The following is a 19,029-nucleotide window of genomic DNA, read 5'->3' on the forward strand; positions in this document are numbered from 1 at the left end:
TTGCACAGCAACCACAATCATTAACAAAAACATTCTCAAAAAATATATACAAATAAAGGGTCTTAATACCTCCACATTATTTTATAAACACACTTCACAGCATCCCTTTAGACCAAACAAGCACAGGACTGCGTTTAAAACTGTGTACAGATGCAGATAAAGCAATATCAGAGCAAAGTGAACAGATCTGATTGCTCTGAGAGATCACAGGGCAGAGCTATCGGCCTCAATCAGAAAAACTTCAGGCTCACTAATTGACAAGACATTGACTGCTAATGCTAGCCGGTCTCCCAGTAAAAACATTCCATGGAACACCAGCTTTCTAGACAGCTCTATGATAATGATCTTTTCAACACATTGCTTCAAGCTACAAATAAATCAAGACAAGATCCATCAATGACTGGACTGCTGTCCAGTTCTACTGGAGTCCCCACTTGGATAACCGTTTAAGATAAAACAGACATCTGATCAAACTTTTCTTTTTCTTCTGTTAACCACTACCTGCCAAGCCAATGTCCCAACACAATGAGAATGCAAGACATCTGCTAGCTTACCTTTGGAGGGTCAAAGATCTCTAGCTGGTACCCCTCACTTTCCATCCCACCAGCCTTTCGCACAAGCAGCCTGCAGCACTTCCAGCAGGGCTGCGTATCCGAGCTGGCGTCGTCCACCATGAGGTACTTTAGCTGGGCCTCCTTCACGCTCTCGCGGCTCTCCACCCCTCTAGAAACAGTCTGTGGACGCCACTTATTGGTCAATCTGTCAAACCAGCACTGTCCTGCGGCGTTCATGGCTGTAATCTGTTCCGTTGTGCCCGAGGCCCCCCTGTCTTTCACATCGCTTGACCCAGTGACGGTAAGAGACTCGGTTGTTTTCCTTCGGAAGATCCCCCGCACGCTCTGCCGCAAACTGGTAATGGAAAAGTGTGTGGTGTTTGCGTCTGCAGAGGAAGAACTCGGAGCCTGGTCAGGCCCAGGAAAAGCAGCGTCAGACACCTCCTCTGAACTTTTAGTCAGCAGGTGGGTGGAGGGATTAGTGTCAGTGGAGGAGGAGGCCCCCCTCTCCCGTTTATCCTGGTCCCGGGGAACAGTTGGCTGGTCCAGTTTGGGCGTCACCACCGCCATCAACAACTGCGGGCCATCGGAAAAGCGCCTGCCTGCTTCCCGGTAGTCCTGCACCCCCGTGAAAGGCACGATTCTATAACGCCCCGTCATGGCCAGGCCACCCTCTCCCACCTCATTGCGGAAATACTGCTGGAAGAGGTCAATGAACTGCAGCGAGAAGTTTTCAGCCGCCAGGTCATCTTGTTGAGGGTTCTCGTTGACGAAGAGACGGTACTGCTTGGCCAGTTCCCGGGCCGTAGCAATGGCATATAGCTCACAGAACTCCTTCCAGCCCCTGGGCTGACCGGCAGAAGTGGAAGTAGTCCCTTGGTGGATAGTGTTGCCATTCATTGCAGTAACCAGCACAGCTGTGGAAGACTAGACAGGAGGGGAACGAAAAAAAAGGGATCAGCTGTACTGGGTAGTCATGTTGTGAGATGCTACTGATATCTTTCTTTAGAACAACACTGAAGTCAGGACACACTATCACCACTGCACTGATCCTCTCATCAAGTAATAATGGAAACTATGATATTAATAATTTGTGTCTATCGATTCCTGAACCACTGGATTGAACTGCACTGTAAATAACAAGTCTCAAGGGGCTTGCACTTGCTGGTAATTAACCCACATCTTCCTTAATGAAGCTGTGGCTTTACATTTAGAACTCAGAAGCTAACTCTGGTCCACATTTGTCAGCATTTACCTACCACTCCTCTAAATAGCCATGATCCAAGCCACTAGTTTACTACCACCTATAATATATGAGATTTTGCCGAAGGTTTGCTGAATTTGCTTGAAATCTGAATGACATGACTGAATGCACGATTTATCAAATAATTGTGACTTTAACACATTATTTTAATCAATACTTTATAATGGTTTGACTGAAAAAAAGTCCACCACTGTAGTAAAACAAATTAATAAAAGGACTGTAACTGACAATGAATTCTGTTTGTCTGCTGGTTCGATGTAACGGTGACGTTTATCTGGTTGAAGTAAGAAACATGCATGTGAGGCTTGCTAACCAGTGACTGGGACAATATTGGTTTATAAAAAGTTATCCTGAAATATGTTGAAATCACATGTATCTTTGTTACTGGTACCAGTTCCACATTAGAGCAAAAAAAAATGATTAAACTGACCTGACTTACAAAAATAGCACGTCAATAATTCCACTCCAAAATTCACACTTCCTGAATTCTCTGACACGTTTAGAGAAGAAAGAGCACTTTCTATATTATTATAGAAATGAAATTAGCAAAATATGTCTGAAGAAAAGGAAACAAATAAAATTGAGCAACACACCATTACGAGAAACAGCCCCTGTGAAGGGAACCGAGCTAGCAGATTCTGAAGGGCCTTTGCTACATGGGTTTTGGGTACTTTTTCCCCCATTTTTGCTTCTTTCATTGTTGCTGTTGGAAATTCCCTGTGGTGAAAAAGTGTGGTTTGAGATCTCGAGAGCCAACGTAAGGATCCTATGACTGACAGACTGTAAGGCTTGATGTTTGCAAGAACAATGTGGGGCAGACTGGGATTTTTTTAACGCAATGTATCACCTAATCTAATACACACAGAGGGTCTAACAATCACCAAATGAAATAAAACTACAGTCAAAAGGAGGTCCAACCCACAAGTGTATGGGTGTGTTCAAGCGTGACGGTATTTCAATCTGCAGCACCCCATCAAAACTTCCAGTAATTCTTCTTTGTGCTCTAGGAATTCACACCTGGAATGCTGTCCTCCACCTCCTATTCATAAGCTGTCACTTTGCAGCTGCTAATGAAAAAGCAGGAGCCCTACAGTCACTTATTTCATTACCATTGTTTAGATTTGTCGCCACATTCGCAGTGGTGTCTTTGTGCTTCGTTTGCCTCTAACACTCCCAGTCCTGGAATCCTGAACAGATGGTTAAAAATGAAACTAAAAGAAATCAGAAAGCCACTGTGTGCAGTGTTGGGCTAAGGGCTATTTCATGCACTAGCCCAGGTTTCAGTCTTTATACTGTTCCATGCTTACTGTTCACATAGAAGAGCCAGAATTATTTGTGTACAGTATACACAGTGTAATATGCAATCTCTCCAAAGCTTTTGAAATACAATTTGGGGGAGTGCTGGGGGTGGAAAAGGAATTCCCCATACCCTATCATGTTAAGATTCTGGGATAACTGGGGTTCAGCAGTTACAAAACTGAAAACTTCAAGAAAAATCAGAATTCCACAAAGCAGAAGTAATAGTTGGCAATGATTTCGTATCTGTGATGCAACAAACTGGAGCACCTGTACATCTCGAGTTGGATTCAGCTTATAGAGAATGGAGAAAAAACAGGCAGAAGCTATTTTTATATTAGAATAACTCATTGAAAGGAACATTTCTTTAAAGTATGTAATACATGTGTTGAGGTGAGGTTGGGTCACAGGGAACCTTTTGTGTATCTTGAATAATTTAGTGAACCATTCAAGCTACAAGACTAGAGCCACCCCTGTTAATCACTAATTGTGTTCACTTTAAATAAAACCAAAATCCTATAAGTTATAATCTACTTTTTTGTGTGACGAGCAGGGGGCAAGTAGATTTATTTATTTATTTTAAATTTACTCATCTCCAGTTTTTTTACCCTGGTTTTCTCCCCAATTTAGTGGGGCAATTATTATCTGTATCCTCAGCTCACTGCTCCTGACATAGCCTGGACTTGAACCTACAATCCCCAGACTACAGGGCACATCCTGCACTCACATGAGCACCTTTAGTGGATGCGCCACAATAGATTTTTAAGAAGGACATGTAGATGTTTCTAGAATTTTGTCCCTTGGACAACAAGTTTTTCAAAAACTGCACACCCCTGATGGTACAAGCACCCTGTAATGGCTGGGGTGGTGATGTAACAAAGTGACGTTATTTAATAACACACAGCAGCAGCACCCATTTATCTCATAGGAGTGAAGTCACTAAAAGACGAGAGTTTAAAATATACTAATACAGTCGTCTCCAGCTAAGAGAACACCCCTCGGGAAGCAAGCCAAGTGTTCTCTTAGCTGAAGTGTGCTCTAAGACGGAGTTGACCTCCAGACACAATATGAATCAATAAATAAATGAATATGTAATAGTTGTCATGATAAACTATAATAATAAAGTAACAGACAAACTAACGTTAATTGTTAGTTGTTTACGAGCGATGAGGTGCACTCGAGGAAAATCTAAATAAAAAACATGGCAATGATCAAAAACGGCGGTTCTGGAAAGATTGAATAAACCATATGAATTTAAGTCTGATGATGATGAGTTATCACGTTACAAAACAGTCCTGTATCATCTGTGATTCGAATCGTTAGCAATGCCGAAAAGGTGTTCTTTTAAGCGAAGTTCCTGTTCCTTTAGCCGGAGCATTTACAATGGGAAAAATCTGTTTCACCACAAGGGTGTTCTCTTAGCCAAAGTGTTCCCTTATGAGGTGTTCCTATACGCAGAGAAGACTATACTTCTCTACAGTGCTGCTGATTTGTTAAATTGTAATTAGTTATCCTCACACAACTGGATATAGTTAGCGCATAGAGGAGTATCATTTTTATTTTTTAAACCCTGTATTCTAAAACAAAAAGTGTAACTATACATCATTAACATGCACTACAAATGAAGTATATCATGTACGCATATTGATATTTGACTACCCTTTCCTAAGCGTGTGTTCCCAAAGTCCATATGGCATGGTGCATTTATTCTTATTTTCAAAATTGGACAATGTTATGAAGTTTATATATTTTGATACTGTTTTTATTTATTTATTATTCATATATTAACATATTACTGGGCCTACTACTGAAGTATTTGTTTTGTCTTTTTTTTTAAATATGTAAATATACACAAAACAAAAACAGGCACTGCAGTGTGAGCGTGCTCCTCCCACCCTCCTCTCAGCTGCAGTGTGAGCGTGCTCCTCCCACTCCCCTCTCAGCTGCAGTGTGAGCGTGCTCCTCCCACTCCCCTCTCAGCTGCAGTGTGAGCGTGCTCCTCCCACTCCCCTCTCAGCTGCAGTGTGAGCGTGCTCCTCCCACCCCCCTCTCAGCTGCAGTGTGAACGTGCTCCTTCCACCTCCCTCAGCTGCAGTGTGAGCGTGCTCCTCCCACTCCCCTCTCAGCTGCAGTGTGAGCGTGCTCCTCCCACCCCCCTCTCAGCTGCAGTGTGAGCGTGCTCCTCCCACCCCCCTCTCAGCTGCAGTGTGAACGTGCTCCTCCCACCCCCCTCTCAGGCCCCTGAGCTCATGCTTCTATCAGTGTTGCCAGCCTGTGGATGACTCAGCATCCTGGGGCACAGAGCTCACTTCCTGCCTCAGACAGCCCTCTGGCTCAGGGAATCTCTCTCTCTGCATGGCGACGGCATGGGGTTACAGTGTCACAGTCCATCAAGGCAGCCGGCGCACAGCACACTACGTACAGGGCCGCCCTTATCACTTCTTGGCAGCGTGTGGGAAGGGAATCGTTTCACATGCTTTTTTTAAATTTTTTTTCATTTTTTTTGACAGAGAGGTCAAAATCTCAAACTGGAAATCATTTCCATCAATATGACACAGAATGCACAGTATGTTTGCTTTTTACCATACATGCACGCAGTCACGGCCACAGTGGAAGTGAAATTCGACATGTGTACATGTAGCACACACCTTTCGTCCCTCACGTGACTGCCCTGCATATCCCATACCTGCATTCTGTAATGTATAAAAGCTGCCTCTCCATGTGAAAGTTTCACAGGAAACAAAAATGTATGTCAGCTATTCTGGAGAACAGACATCCCTGCTGAATTCCACCCCAACTTCCCCGAAGGAAGCCAGGAATCCCTGAGGAATCATTATGTGCCATTTCAGAAAATGTTTAACATCTTTGCTTCTCACATCAAGCCAGCTCCTTCCCAGCTACTCATGGTTGGCCCTGGTGTTATAAAAGGTCTTCCATTTTTTAGTACAACCCATGTAAATATTATAGTGGAGATACTGGGGCCTACACGATCTCTGTTGTAAAATGAGAAGTTTGTCATTGAAGATGCTAATAATGTGTATATAATATCACCTGATTGGGTTGTATATTCTCCCCAGAGGATATTGTGCAGGCCTATACAACATTTCCTAAAATGTTAGCCACTTAATTGTTAGTCATGGAGTCATCAAGTTTTCCTTATATATAACGTGTTTGGCACAGACCACTACAGGGACTGTGCAAGGCAGTGCAGAGACGCCAGTGAAGTAGCTTCTACAGGATCACATCCATCCCACCTCATCTGGTATCACAAATATTTATTTAAGGGCTAAAAAACAAGCAGAGGACAAGCTCAAAACAAAATGATTAAAAGCACAACTAGCAATGTTTGACCATTCTGAAAAGCACTGCTTAAACAGTGCCCAACTTGTTGCGTAGTGATTTATATATAGACTGTATATATTATATATTTTTTGTTGCGACTTTGTTGTGTGGAATGTAATAAACGAGAACCAAAACGTTTTTTCCCCCCTTCTTTTTACAGCGCCATTTCCACATTTGTTTTAAATTTCAGTTTTCGTTTGCTTGTTCATCTACAAAAAGGTACAAGTAAACCTCATGTTATTACTTTATGAAAATTAGTCTATGGCCCACTGTTTACCGTGAAGAAACGGCAATAGCAAGGAATGTAATGCATATTGTAATGTCTTGCTGTAAAATAAAGGCACACTGTAAGGCAGAGGCCACACCCCCCCCCCCCCACCCCCCACCCCCACCCCCACCCCTGCTTCTGTGCTGTCTCTGCCTGTGTTCAGAACAATATAACGGATTTTATTACTGGTTGGACTCTTCAGCAAAGGGTCAAACAGATGAAAATCCCTTGGTTATGCACTTGTTATATCAAGGCTTATTCATATTAACATGGCATACATGTAAGCAAATGTAATACTGTGCTACCTCAGTCACTGTTGCTTTCGCCTGCACCCTACCATTCAATCACATGCTTCATGTTTCAGGTCAGCCCATGCCATTGCATTGGTTTTTCCATACGATTTTAAAGATAAGCTGGTCCATTTTGTATTTTACCTTAGTGGAAATTAATATGATAAATCACCCAATCATGTTTTATTCCAAATTAAAATCGGAATTTTGAAGGGCAGGGTGAGCACCCAATCATCTAGCACCCATCATGCTTAGAAAAGGTGGCAGTTTTCAGAAACGATCATCTATAAATGAAAACGTGCTACGTGGCATTCAAAAATCCAAGCTCCAGCAATGCAGTCAATGGATAATAAAAAGCTTTCACTCTGAACCTCAAGTTAATATATGAATGTCACACGCACGGGTCTTCTTATTCATCTGTCACAGTTCTGCTGGTATCTAATGATTAAATATCAGACCATACCAGTGATCATTTATTTTAACTATAAAGTAACCAATATAATTACAATAATTATCATCCCAACCATATTCAGTATACTTACACATGCAAAAAATGTATAAGCCTCTAAATGTCATGTTTATTAAAAAAAAAAAAAAAATCTCTACGCTTTAGTAAATTACAGCAACTGCCATTAATTTACAGATTGACCCAAAAATAAAACCCAAGTCAAACAGGCTATAATGAACTAGTCTAAATGTATAGGTATCTAACACACTAAATAATTGTCAATGAACCATGTTTCATTATCAAAATAAAAGGATTTCAAAAGTGCATGCTGTTGAAACACAGCAAATTAAAAAAAAAAAAAAAAAAAAAAAGCACGGTAATGCTATTTCAGGACTTGCACACGCTCTCGGTACAATGAACTAACACGGCATGACGCAATCATTTATTTCACTCGCTAAACCATCTAGCAGGAATCTCACTGTACTGGGTCTACTGTCCTTCCTAAACTCCAAAGCCTCCACATCTATACTGCATTGTATATGACTCCATTGAAAGCCTGAGGATGATATACTTACATATTAATTATTAGCATGTGGCACATTACAGCTTTCAATTAGAAAGCAAACAGGCATAGCAATTTTACAACCTTAATTAAGGGTTGTACAATGGTCACAAGATGTAGGGAACAGAACAGCAGTTTACATAGGTCAAAGTAACCACAGATGGATTCTGACATGCATGTCACTGCATGACACTGAAGGAGACTATAGCAAGCACGTTGATAACATATGTATGCGCACAACTAGTTATAATTATAAGAGATGTGAACGGTTATAAGTGACATTACTAAGAAGCCATGCACTACTTTGTGCCGTGCTTTTTTTTTTCTTTCTTGAAAACTGTTTTTTAATGAAAATAAAACAGATGGAAACACAGGACTAGAAAATAGACAGTACAGATCTGTACCACCCAGGTGTTTCTACAAAAGACCCTGATTCAGAATCGAACCAAGACACCCCATCCTTACTTCCTGACTATCGTTCTCAGTTTACTTTTTGTGCTCAACACATTTCAGAGACAAGACAGTATACAACGTAAACCTGTTTATAGGTGTATTCATTTAATAATGCATTTCTTTTTTTATTTAAATTTGACAACAACAAAAAATATTCCGAATACAATGATTCATGTCTGTTATAAAACACGAAGATTACTGATGAAACAGATTTACCATGTGCATTAAATCTTTGCTAAATGTCGATCAAATGAGGCAGAATGAACCGAGCTTCAATTTATTAGAGAACATATATAGCAGAGGCTTGATTTAATTTTATAATATAAAGTTGCACACTGTAGCACTACATACAGTAGCCTACATCAGTAAGGCCTGGCTACTCTAAGTGTAAGGCAATGAGAAATGAAGTACTCAGACTAAACCAGACGGGAAAAAACTAAAACTAAGCAACTCTGTAACACCGAAATCAATAACTGTAACGTTAACTTCGAGTTTCTAATTCCACGTATAGCACGGGTACAATCGAAACTTCAGAATAAAATGGTGAAAGTCGGTCTAAACCTGTGTTGCATGCATTTTAACACCATGGCAGTTACTCAAACCGGCGAAACTTAACAAATAAATGTAGGTTTTTAAAAATCAGTGGTTTTAATACAAAATTCAAATCATTCCCCGTACAGTATGTAGCCTGTAACTTAATGTCCCTTAAATCTGTCTGCAGTCAATCACGCGTCGGCAACAAATTGGTGAAATATAAACCCAAAGACTAGCTTTGGTAAAATAAAATTCTCCAAACACGATCACTATAAAAACACGACCCTAATAATAAATAACAACACAGCCGCTGAAATATGTGTATCCTATTACTATACTATTATATATATATATATATATATATATATATATATATATATATATATATATATATATATATATATATATATATATATATAGATAGATAGATAGATAGATAGATAGATAGATAGACACACACACACACACACACACACACACACACACACACACTAAAGTAGTTTCATTATTCGTATTTTTATTACCAAACAGCTATCAAAACGAACCTACCGGGCCACAACATCTGTGAAGACAATTATCATACTTGAAGATGAGTCCGTTTAAAAAATAAACAGAGAAACGGATAGAATGATAATTGTCACTGATTAATAATCAGTTCTTTCCATACAAGTACTTAGGGTACAGGATACCCCTCGCTACGCAGCGATTCAATTCTGCAAGAGACCCAGCTTCTACTTACTAATTCACTGCCCGGCTCCAAATGGATAGACCGGCTTTGGTCTGATGTGACATAATCGTCGGAGAACTGTAAGAACGCGCAGCCTACATGGAAAACCCTAGTTTTTGAAACTTAATATCCTGTCAATGCTGTGTACAAAATATACCCAATGCAGAGACAATCACCTCAAAAAAGAAGGACCAAAAGAAAAACACCACGGAAAGTGAAGCGGGCCGGGGAGGCTACGGAAAATTTAGTTTTATTCAGTCTTCAAACATATCATAAGTTAAAAATAACGTGTCTGCTATAACTTGCTTAATATAAAAACACGACGCTGTAAATAGTGTGCATCTAACGTAACGTTTGACACAGTAGACACACAGCACAGCGTAAGGTTCCCATATAATATGCGTCTGCTTAACATTTATGTTTTCAAATCTACATTATCAAGCCGTATGGTGTCTTATTTGATACAAACTGTACTTACAGTATAAAACAGCGGCATATCGTGTAACAATGCGACATGCACCCAACACGTTTAAGATTGTGCATTGCACAGTGACAGAGAAACTGTGCTTGATGCGGCACTGACGCTCACCTTTTGCTTCATTACAAACACTTTTATTTTATTAATTTTATTATTTTTTTTTAAGCAAATAGGCGTTAAGTGCATGCCACCGCACTCCAGAAAGTCGCTATTTTCCAAGTTACAGCGAATTACGTCATTACGAAACCAAATTACATTGTAAATACATCAATAATAATGACATTTACCTGCAAGAAAAGCCGCCTGTGTGCTTCAGTCCCATATTGGAGGCGTTTAAAAAAAAAAAAAAAAAAAAAAGTTTGCAAAAGTTCCAGGAAGGAAACTAAGGCGCGGAAAAAACGCTATCTCGCATCATTTCCGCTGACAAAATAAAAAAAAAAAAAAAAAAAAGTTTGACAGCTCAAGGTAAACTGAAAAAATAAATAAAAATAAACTACAAGAAGTATCCTCTTTTTTCAGGTGTACATATGGTGTTGTAACGAAGCCCTCCCTCTTTCGCAAAACGTCTAGAATTCTAAATTACTGCGACGAGTTTTTCGGACTTAATCCTACACGCACACAGCATGTTATGTAAATGTGGAAAACAAATGAGTGTTAATGGAGGGAGGGTATTTATTTATTGAGAAAATAAACCGTCTGAAAGCGACCCCTGTCTGCAGGCTACTGAAGTAACAGAAAATGAAATAGTGCTCAGTTGATTAAGTTTGTTGCTGAATAAAATTAAAAATACCAATTTGTAACAAAGTATGTACATTCTTCATTACAGTAAAGGTTAGTCATTTGTAAAGAAGACACCCAATGGCAGAATATGTTCCAATACAGAAAGTCTTTGTGAAAGTCAGTGACAACGTGTCAACTACCCTTGAATTCACTATGAGGCACCCTGAAACGGGTTTCTTGTGTGAGTTTCTTGTGTTCCTTAGTCATTATAAGCTTTTAAGTTTCATAGTGATGCTGATATATACAGATGATAAGTTACAGCTAATTTATATTACAGTGCATTATTCAAATGTATGAGAAAATCCATACATTTGAAACATTTCTTGTAATCTAAAACGCGTATTCAGATGCTTGTAATAAAACTGCTACAGAGATTAATAAAAAGACGTTCTTAAAAAACAAAAAAAAGTAAGCATACAGAAGGATGGACAAAAACTGCCATGTATAGCACATTCTTTTTTGCAAATGACCTGTCCCTCAAACGACTGATTGATTTGTTATGCAAAGTGGAACCTCTCTGTGGCAAATCAGATTCAATAACAATGAGTAAGATAGTAGATCTGCTAGACTTTGAAGCAGGGTTGATAGCAGGTGCTCAGTTGGCAGGTGCTTCCTTGCCCAATATTTTATGTTTTTCAGGAACAGACTGAAAATAGATGATTTTATTTTATTTTTCTTGCTGCAGATTTCCATCCCAATTTCCATTGAATGAACTAGAGTTGGTGATAATTGAGGAAAGCTCCCACAATACCTGGCTGTATTGGTGGAAACCCTGTTGACAGTGTTAGGACAGTAATTTCTATTATATACACCAGGGGTGTCCAATCACAGTCCTGGAGGGCCGTTCTACTCCAGGTTTAACAAGTAAAATTATATATTTACCTACTTCAGGGTCTGGATGGATTAGACAAGGTCCAAGAGTGGAATGGCCACAATTGGCTACCGCTGTTATACACCTAACACCCTTTAGAAATATATCTTTAAGGAGCCTTTTCAGAAGCAGGTTGAAAAAGGACATTATTAGTAAGCCTGGTAAAGAATGTTCTCTGCAGAAACAGCAACAGAGAATGATTCACTCAGTAGGATATTAAACAGATGCTTGTGCTTGCAATATTATTATGCTTGTGTGTGTGTGTGTGTGTGTGGGGGGGGGGGGGGGGGGTGTACACACTTAATTGTGGTCATTGATTCATTCTGAGACATAAGAGGAGGAAAGGATAATTCAACTGTCTAGGTTCTCCACAGAGCTCACATCAGCAACATATTTAACCACACTTGATACAGGCTTATGATACAATAGAATTACATGTGTGCTTGTTCTAGACAGTTTCCTTTTGAATGGTACTTTGCACTATATACTGAACCCCTGGCTGAGGGGGTTTGAAATAGAAAGCATCCAGTTCTACTGTGGAACCCCCAATGGCTCTTAATTAGAATACTTTGATTTATAGAATGGACCCCCTGATCTACTGTAATATAGGGTGTGGAAACTCTGTAAACTCTCCCTTGTGACCAGCTAATGTTTCTTTTTAAATAAAGTGGGTCCAATTATTTCACCCTTGATTTCTTCCCAAAATTCTGCAGGTCTTAGTTTGCTTGCCTCTCCTTCCAGGAAATCTGAAACACATTTCTCAGTCACACAGCTGCTTTCCCAGCATTAAAACCGCCCTGGTACGATTAGAACGTGTATATGTAAGTAAGTTGCTGTGCAGTATGGAAACGTTCTTTATCATGCACATATATGTGCTGACTGAAGTACATTTTAATAATGGACACTATTGTTAACAATGGAATGCCTATTACCACAGGCCTGTTTGCTGTATCTATACTTGTTCTGTGTTTTGCCAGATTATTGGTTGTAACTGCTGACATCAGCGGCAATGCGAGTCCATATCTCATACAATAGTGAAACAACGTAATGAGCAAAGTGAACTGCCCTAACACCTACGCGTTAAAGTGCAATAACCCGACCACATACATCGTTGTAAGTCTACCAGACTTGGAATAAGAGCAGTTTGAGTCACCGTTTCTAACACGTTGACTGAGTAACCGCAGTTATCATGCGTGGTGTAATTAACTTTGCGACCAAACCGTGCACAGCATTTCTGTTTCCTGTTGCTTTTCAAGGATCTGGTTAATACAAACAGTTTTACAATACCACCATTCTCTTACCAGGCTTGTTAACTAATGTTAGTGACCTTTGAAAAAGCTGAATTTCTGAAGCGAGGTGGTGTTAGAAATGACCACTAGGGGTGTGCAACTGTAATTTATGCTTCACCTGCACCTGTGGCAACTGGGGGTAAAAACCTCTGCACAAAGTCATGGGGGGGGGGGGGGGGGGGGGAGTGTCACAGCGCCCTTATTGGATATATTTCAAACCACCTGACTTTAGGAATTGAACATTTTGTTGCTGCAGGTCTGTCAGGAAGATGGCTGTTTAGTTCACACTGCCTGGGTTGGGCTAGTGGGGTTCGATTCCTGTCTGTGTTAAGTTGCCAATCTTGGCTCTGGGCCCACAGGGAACACTGCATTCATTTTCTGCCAGGAGGAGATCATGATTAAGGGACTGCATCTTAAGTGTGTGTGTGTGTGTGTGTGTGTGTGTGTGTGTAAAGTTGGCATTAAAATGCTGTAGCTTCAGTATAATGTTTTCCATTGATGGTTGTTGCCTGTTCACTATAAGGAATTCTTTCAAATCAGTACTTTGGTTCCATCTGCTGGTGGCGGACTGCAAAGCAGAGAATAAAACAAACAGTATGAATCATATCCAGAATATACAAATACAATATCATTCAATGAGAATGACACCTCATTTTCCAGCATCATCATCTACAAATACTGTAATCTATAGCATATTCAATCATGTTTATGCTAAAATAGTGTCACGTTATCGGTACTGGTGCTGAGATAGAATGGGAAGTGTGTAATTTGAAGCTGCAGTACTTAGTCATTTCATTTCACTGAACAGTGGTTCCACACAGCACTGTAAACGGGATATGCGGTATCTTTAAAGCCTTGAGTTTCTGTATATGAAAGTTTTATTTCTACACCTAATTTTTGTCACGTGTAATTTCCCAGAATGTCCTTCAACTAGAATAAATGATAGTAGCTGTTTATTGTAAATGTTCATCTCATCAAAGGTAAAATACTAGTGACATACAGTGAATACTGTACTGAATCAGCCTAGCCTGACTTCACATTATTAAGCTTTACAATAGTGTGTGTGTGTGTGTGTGTGTGTCTCCATGTAAATAAATAAATGCAAATGAGCTGCCGCTTTCTGCTGGTTCATAAAACTTTAAGGACTATTTTAAGGGCTGTTTTTTTAAAAGAGTGATTATAAATGGTTCATTTGGTTAAAAAGTGATTTAAAAACTACACGTATACTTATTATCTTCGTTAAACAGTTGACAAGAGTTTTGTAAACCGCAGACTTGAATTCATTTATTAAAATAGGCTTTAAAAAAACAAGCTTTCCTTAAAGTGTTTTGTGAATTGGACCCTGTACGCAGCCAAAAATGCTTTTCCTTTTAAGCAGGTTCGAGGTCGCAGGCCTCACTCACAGGGACATTTTACCCAGGATGGTTAGCTACAGTATTGTCATAGCTGCAAGCATACCAGTGAAAGATAGGGCTGCTAACGGATTAGGGCTATTTTTAAGATCACAATTAGGGAGTGAAAGGTAATAGGACAGCCAGGTCTTTTCTTTCATTCAAAGCGACCCTTGTATGAATATTTAAATGCTACACATAAAGCCTTCAAAAGGTATTCCCACAAATTTGTAATATATATATATATATATATATATATATATATATATATATATATATATAATATATATATATATATATAGTTCAGCTGAGACGCGTCACGTGTTTCTACGTTGTTAAAAAAAAAATCAAGGAAAAAAGGAGACGGGAGAGGAGAGAGGTTATTTCCTGTGCGGGTAAACAAAGTGTAGGAATTATGTTTGGGTTTTGTGGAATGGTCTTATTTGAAAACTGTTCAGCTTCGTCGCGCAAAAATACACGATCTTAGTAAACACTCTTGTTTTTATCTCTGGATCTCTGGATTCGTTTCCCGGCCTTCTTGTGTGTTGTGCAGACAACGACACGCTCCGACCGGAAAGGAAATACCAACACTAGTTGATGTATAGACCAGGTTGTATATATGTTCCTGTCGTCGTCATTTTGTGTTTAACATGGAAAATGTTTTTATTAAAGTTATATTTGTTCTTGTTTAAAAAGATAATTTGCAATCAATATCTGTTTTACTAGTTTTGTGACAGAAAACAAACACACTGCGCATGTGTGGATCCAGTACTAATTCTCTCCCCCCTCCCCCCAAAAAAACAAAACAGCGTTAACCTCTGAAGAGCCAGTCTGTACATCGACCACTCAGTCACACATTTAATTCTTGTGCATGATTACATTATTGTTGCTGGAAACGTTGAAAGTGTTTTTGGATAACCTGCTACAAAAAAAAAAAAAAAAAAAACACACATCTGATTGTGTCAGCTTTGATAGTTGAAAGCGTACAAGTACTTTAAGTTTGGGAACAGTTCAAACAAAGAAATTCTGTTTCGTGTCATCTTGAAGAAGTTTAATTCCCGATTGATTGTGCCTGAAATTAAGCTGTGCGGGTACATTGAATGAAATAGCCAGTAAGTACCTATCAAAGCACCATAATCCTGACTTGAATGTGCTGTACCCCGTCTGCAGAGACTGAACGGTGTCTGATCCAGAGGTTATAATGTGGAAAGAATGTATTGTCATGGTGTCCGCTGGGGGATAGTAAACTGGCCAGCAGAATTATTTCACAGTCAGACCATTCTGGGCGAGTTACGGAACCTCCTATAAAACTAAATGGAATATTTTTTTCCTCGCAGTCATTCAAAGAGACAACCCTGTGCGCAGGAGCAGATCAGGAATGGGACCTTGTTGACAGTCCTTTGATCTTGTTAAACTGTCCCATTCTCATGTCAGGGTAAAGTTCTTCACTGTAAGCTTACATTTTATAAATCGATTCATAGCTACCTGATGTTTGACTGTTTTCTTGCCAGTTGGGTCTTCTGACAGTACAATGCACGTGTTTCTGTTGATCAGTTACTAATGGTTTCCTTTTACATTTCAGGAACTGCAGAATAATTCATAAACAGAAGCATGCAAAGATGGGCTTATTGCTGTCCAAAGACCTCCTGCATGGAACTTCCCTTTACTGCCCCTAGCTACTCATGGTAAGTGGGTCTGCCTTTCTTATTTATCTGCCACATGCATACAGTGCAGTTCATTACTCATTAAACTATTACCAGTTATTAGGGGTTCTGGTTTAAACCAGAGGCTTCCATATACAAAATCAACAAGTTTAAAAACTAAAACTAAGTATTGTGACCACAAACAGGTTTTACAAAATAAGGCATGCTCGCCTAACATTGAGGATGGCAGTCAACTACTGCTGCTTTTAAAACTATTCATGTTCTTTTTGCTTGTCTGTATTAAAATAATGCATTCTCAGATGCTTCCTGATTAGGTGATAGTTAAGTCTTTTGCGTGATGATAGATCAGGGAGGTATCAAGTGAGGTGACTGTGAATTTAAGAAAGGCAGTGGATCCAGTTTGAAGCACACTGAAGAGGAGGAATAACAAATGATCCACATGCAAAGAAGCTGTATAACTTCTTTATCTTTCCACCCCAGTTTTGTATTAAGGGGTAGGTATCTGGTAAAAGTGTAGCTTGTTGGGGCCATCTACAGCAGACAGAGAGACTCTTCCAAACAGGACACCCGTGCTTTGGCGGGAGAACGGAAAGCCATTGAAGTCCACAGTGTGCATTGTGTGATGCCGGTCCCTGTTACGATGGTCCTGGATCTCAGTCCAGGTTAAACAGGGTTATTGTAATGGGCAGTGTTGTGTCATGCCAGCCCCTGTTACAATGGTCCCGGGATCATTATTCTTTTATTTTCAACCTCTTTTAGAGAACCCATTTGTTTGAAAAAAAAAAGTTGTATATGTTTCTGTATTTATACATGAGATTATTACTTGCTTGGTTATTCAGAATACATAGAGTAAACATCTTAATGTGTGTAGTTGTTTATGTTACGTTTTAGTGTAATTGTAATTACTACATCATCATTGTAGCTGTAATTATAACTGTAATTGTAATTCCAGTAAGCAATGCTGCTGGAATTGTAATTGTAATTATATCTGACCCCAGGTCTGGCTACAATTCCTTTAATGCTGTTATGTTTCCTGCTTCAGAAACCCAAAAGTGACAAGATGAAGCTGAACGAGCGCAGCGTGGTGCACTACGCCACCTGTGACTCCCCGGCAGACAAGACGGGGCACCTGTACAAGAAGGGGGAGCGCAACACGGCCTACCATCGCCGCTGGTTCGTGCTGAAGGGCAACATGCTGTTCTACTTCGAGGACAAGGAGAGCAAGGAGCCCATCGGGGTGATCGTCCTGGAGGGCTGCACGGTGGAGCTGTGCGAGTCCATGGAGGAATACGCCTTCGCTGTCAAGTTCAGCTGCGCCAAGTCGCGTACGTACAAGATGGCGGCCGAGAGCCAGGCGAGCATGGAGTCCTGGGTGAAGGCCCTGTCACGGGCGAGCTTTGACTACATGCGGCTGGTGGTCCACGAGCTCGAGAAACAGCTGGAAGAAATGCAGACCCTGCACAGCCTCCCGGGCACCGCGCACTCCCACAGGAAGTCATCAGGGCGCGCCAAGTCCAAATCAATCTCAGCTGCTGCTCCCGCTGTGGTGACTCCCGCCAAAGAACCACAGGCAACCTACAACCGCTCGCATGAGGAGACGGTCCATTTCACTCCCACCTCGAAGGAAAACGGTGTGGCCTGGGACAAGCCAAACCTTGTGGTCAATGGATTGTGTCCAACTTACCAAGGGTCTAAAACCCTACCGGGGAAGAGTTGTAGCAATGAGGGGGCTAAACCCCCTCCTGTACCCCCCCGGAGGAAAACTGCCACTGGCGGGGTGACCTCCACTTTGGAAAGCCCTGTTTCACCTGGGACCGTCTGCTTTTCAAAGCTGCATGACTGGTACGGTAAAGAAATCGCTGCCCTGAGGACACAGTGGCAGCAAGACCAATAGAAACGAGCTTCCTTAAGAAGTGACCAAGAATCACATGTGTGGATGCTGGATCATGGCAACTCTTATTAGATGTAAAACTTATTTTTGGTAGAGGGTGAGCAATTCTTTTTTTTTTTTTTTTTTTTTTTTTTTTTTTTGTTCCTTTCACATGCTGGAGGTTTATTTTTGGGGAGGGGGGGTGACAATGGCAGCATTCAAGGTCCTATTTTAAAGCATATGCAAAGGCACATTGGTAAGATATAAACTTCAGAAGAAAGAACAGTTGATTTCTTGTTCTAAGTAGTTTCTTGTTTGTTAAGTAATTTAAATGATTTAATTTCTCTGTGTAGATTTCTCAGTTCCTTGATGTTGCAAATACAAAAGAGATTTTCTGATGCAGATACATCAGTCAGTTATTCAGCAAATCTGAGAAAAAAAGCACAATAAACACACTTGTTTTGCTGTAGCAGAACAGTACCTAATAGGTATCCTCTTCAAAAAGAGTGTGCCACTGCTAATTATAGCAAAAATAACATGCAATACAGCCCAACACTGCTGGACAGTCATTTTCAAAGCTTTTAAGTAAAACTTTCTAGTGGTTTGGTTATTAAAAAAATATTCCTGTGTTTTATCAAGGAATGAGGTATTTCAGTGCTATCACATATATATATATATATATATATATATATATATATATATATATATATATATATATAGCCTGTGGAGGTCTTTTTTAAACATTTAATTGGTGCCTGGTCTCAGTATCACATTACAATGCCATTCTGGACAGTATAAAATGGTGCCAAAGCCTTATTAGTTTGCGTCTTATTTTGCGTCAAACAGGGGCTGAATCAGAAAAACATTTGGCCAGCTAGTGAGCACTTTATATTTGTATTCTACCTATGCTCTTCTCTTTAGAGATACATTTTATCTAGACTTTGTCTA

General features: G+C 40.0%; 2 protein-coding genes across 4 annotated transcripts in view; one reads left to right on the forward strand and one right to left on the reverse strand.

The window, feature by feature from the left end:
- LOC121297170 (SH2B adapter protein 3-like) overlaps positions 1–10,599 on the reverse strand; it is a 60,490-nt gene extending 49,891 nt beyond the window's left edge. Inside the window, exons 1-2 of the mRNA XM_041223267.1 lie at positions 10,504–10,599; positions 555–1,481 (exon numbers count right to left, since the gene is read on the reverse strand). Coding sequence (XP_041079201.1) covers positions 555–1,454 — 900 coding nt within the window. The 5' untranslated portion in view covers positions 1,455–1,481; positions 10,504–10,599. The remainder of the gene's footprint in view (positions 1–554; positions 1,482–10,503) is intronic.
- A 4,282-nt stretch (positions 10,600–14,881) lies between these two features.
- Positions 14,882–18,761, forward strand: LOC121297277 (sesquipedalian-1-like). 3 transcript variants are annotated; one of them, XM_041223509.1, is made up of 3 exons: positions 14,882–14,942; positions 16,130–16,232; positions 17,254–18,761. In XM_041223509.1, exons 2-3 carry the CDS (start codon positions 16,230–16,232, stop codon positions 18,103–18,105), a joined length of 855 nt encoding a protein of 284 aa, XP_041079443.1. In that variant the 5' UTR covers positions 14,882–14,942; positions 16,130–16,229; the 3' UTR covers positions 18,106–18,761. The 3 variants fall into 3 exon arrangements, with proteins under 3 accessions (XP_041079443.1, XP_041079442.1, XP_041079441.1); XM_041223508.1 differs by having other exon boundaries at positions 14,895–15,659; XM_041223507.1 differs by having other exon boundaries at positions 14,895–15,157.
- Positions 18,762–19,029: the final 268 nt, after the last annotated feature.

Source organism: Polyodon spathula, chromosome 22 (assembly GCF_017654505.1).
Source record: "Polyodon spathula isolate WHYD16114869_AA chromosome 22, ASM1765450v1, whole genome shotgun sequence".
NCBI classification, from domain to species: domain Eukaryota; kingdom Metazoa; phylum Chordata; class Actinopteri; order Acipenseriformes; family Polyodontidae; genus Polyodon; species Polyodon spathula.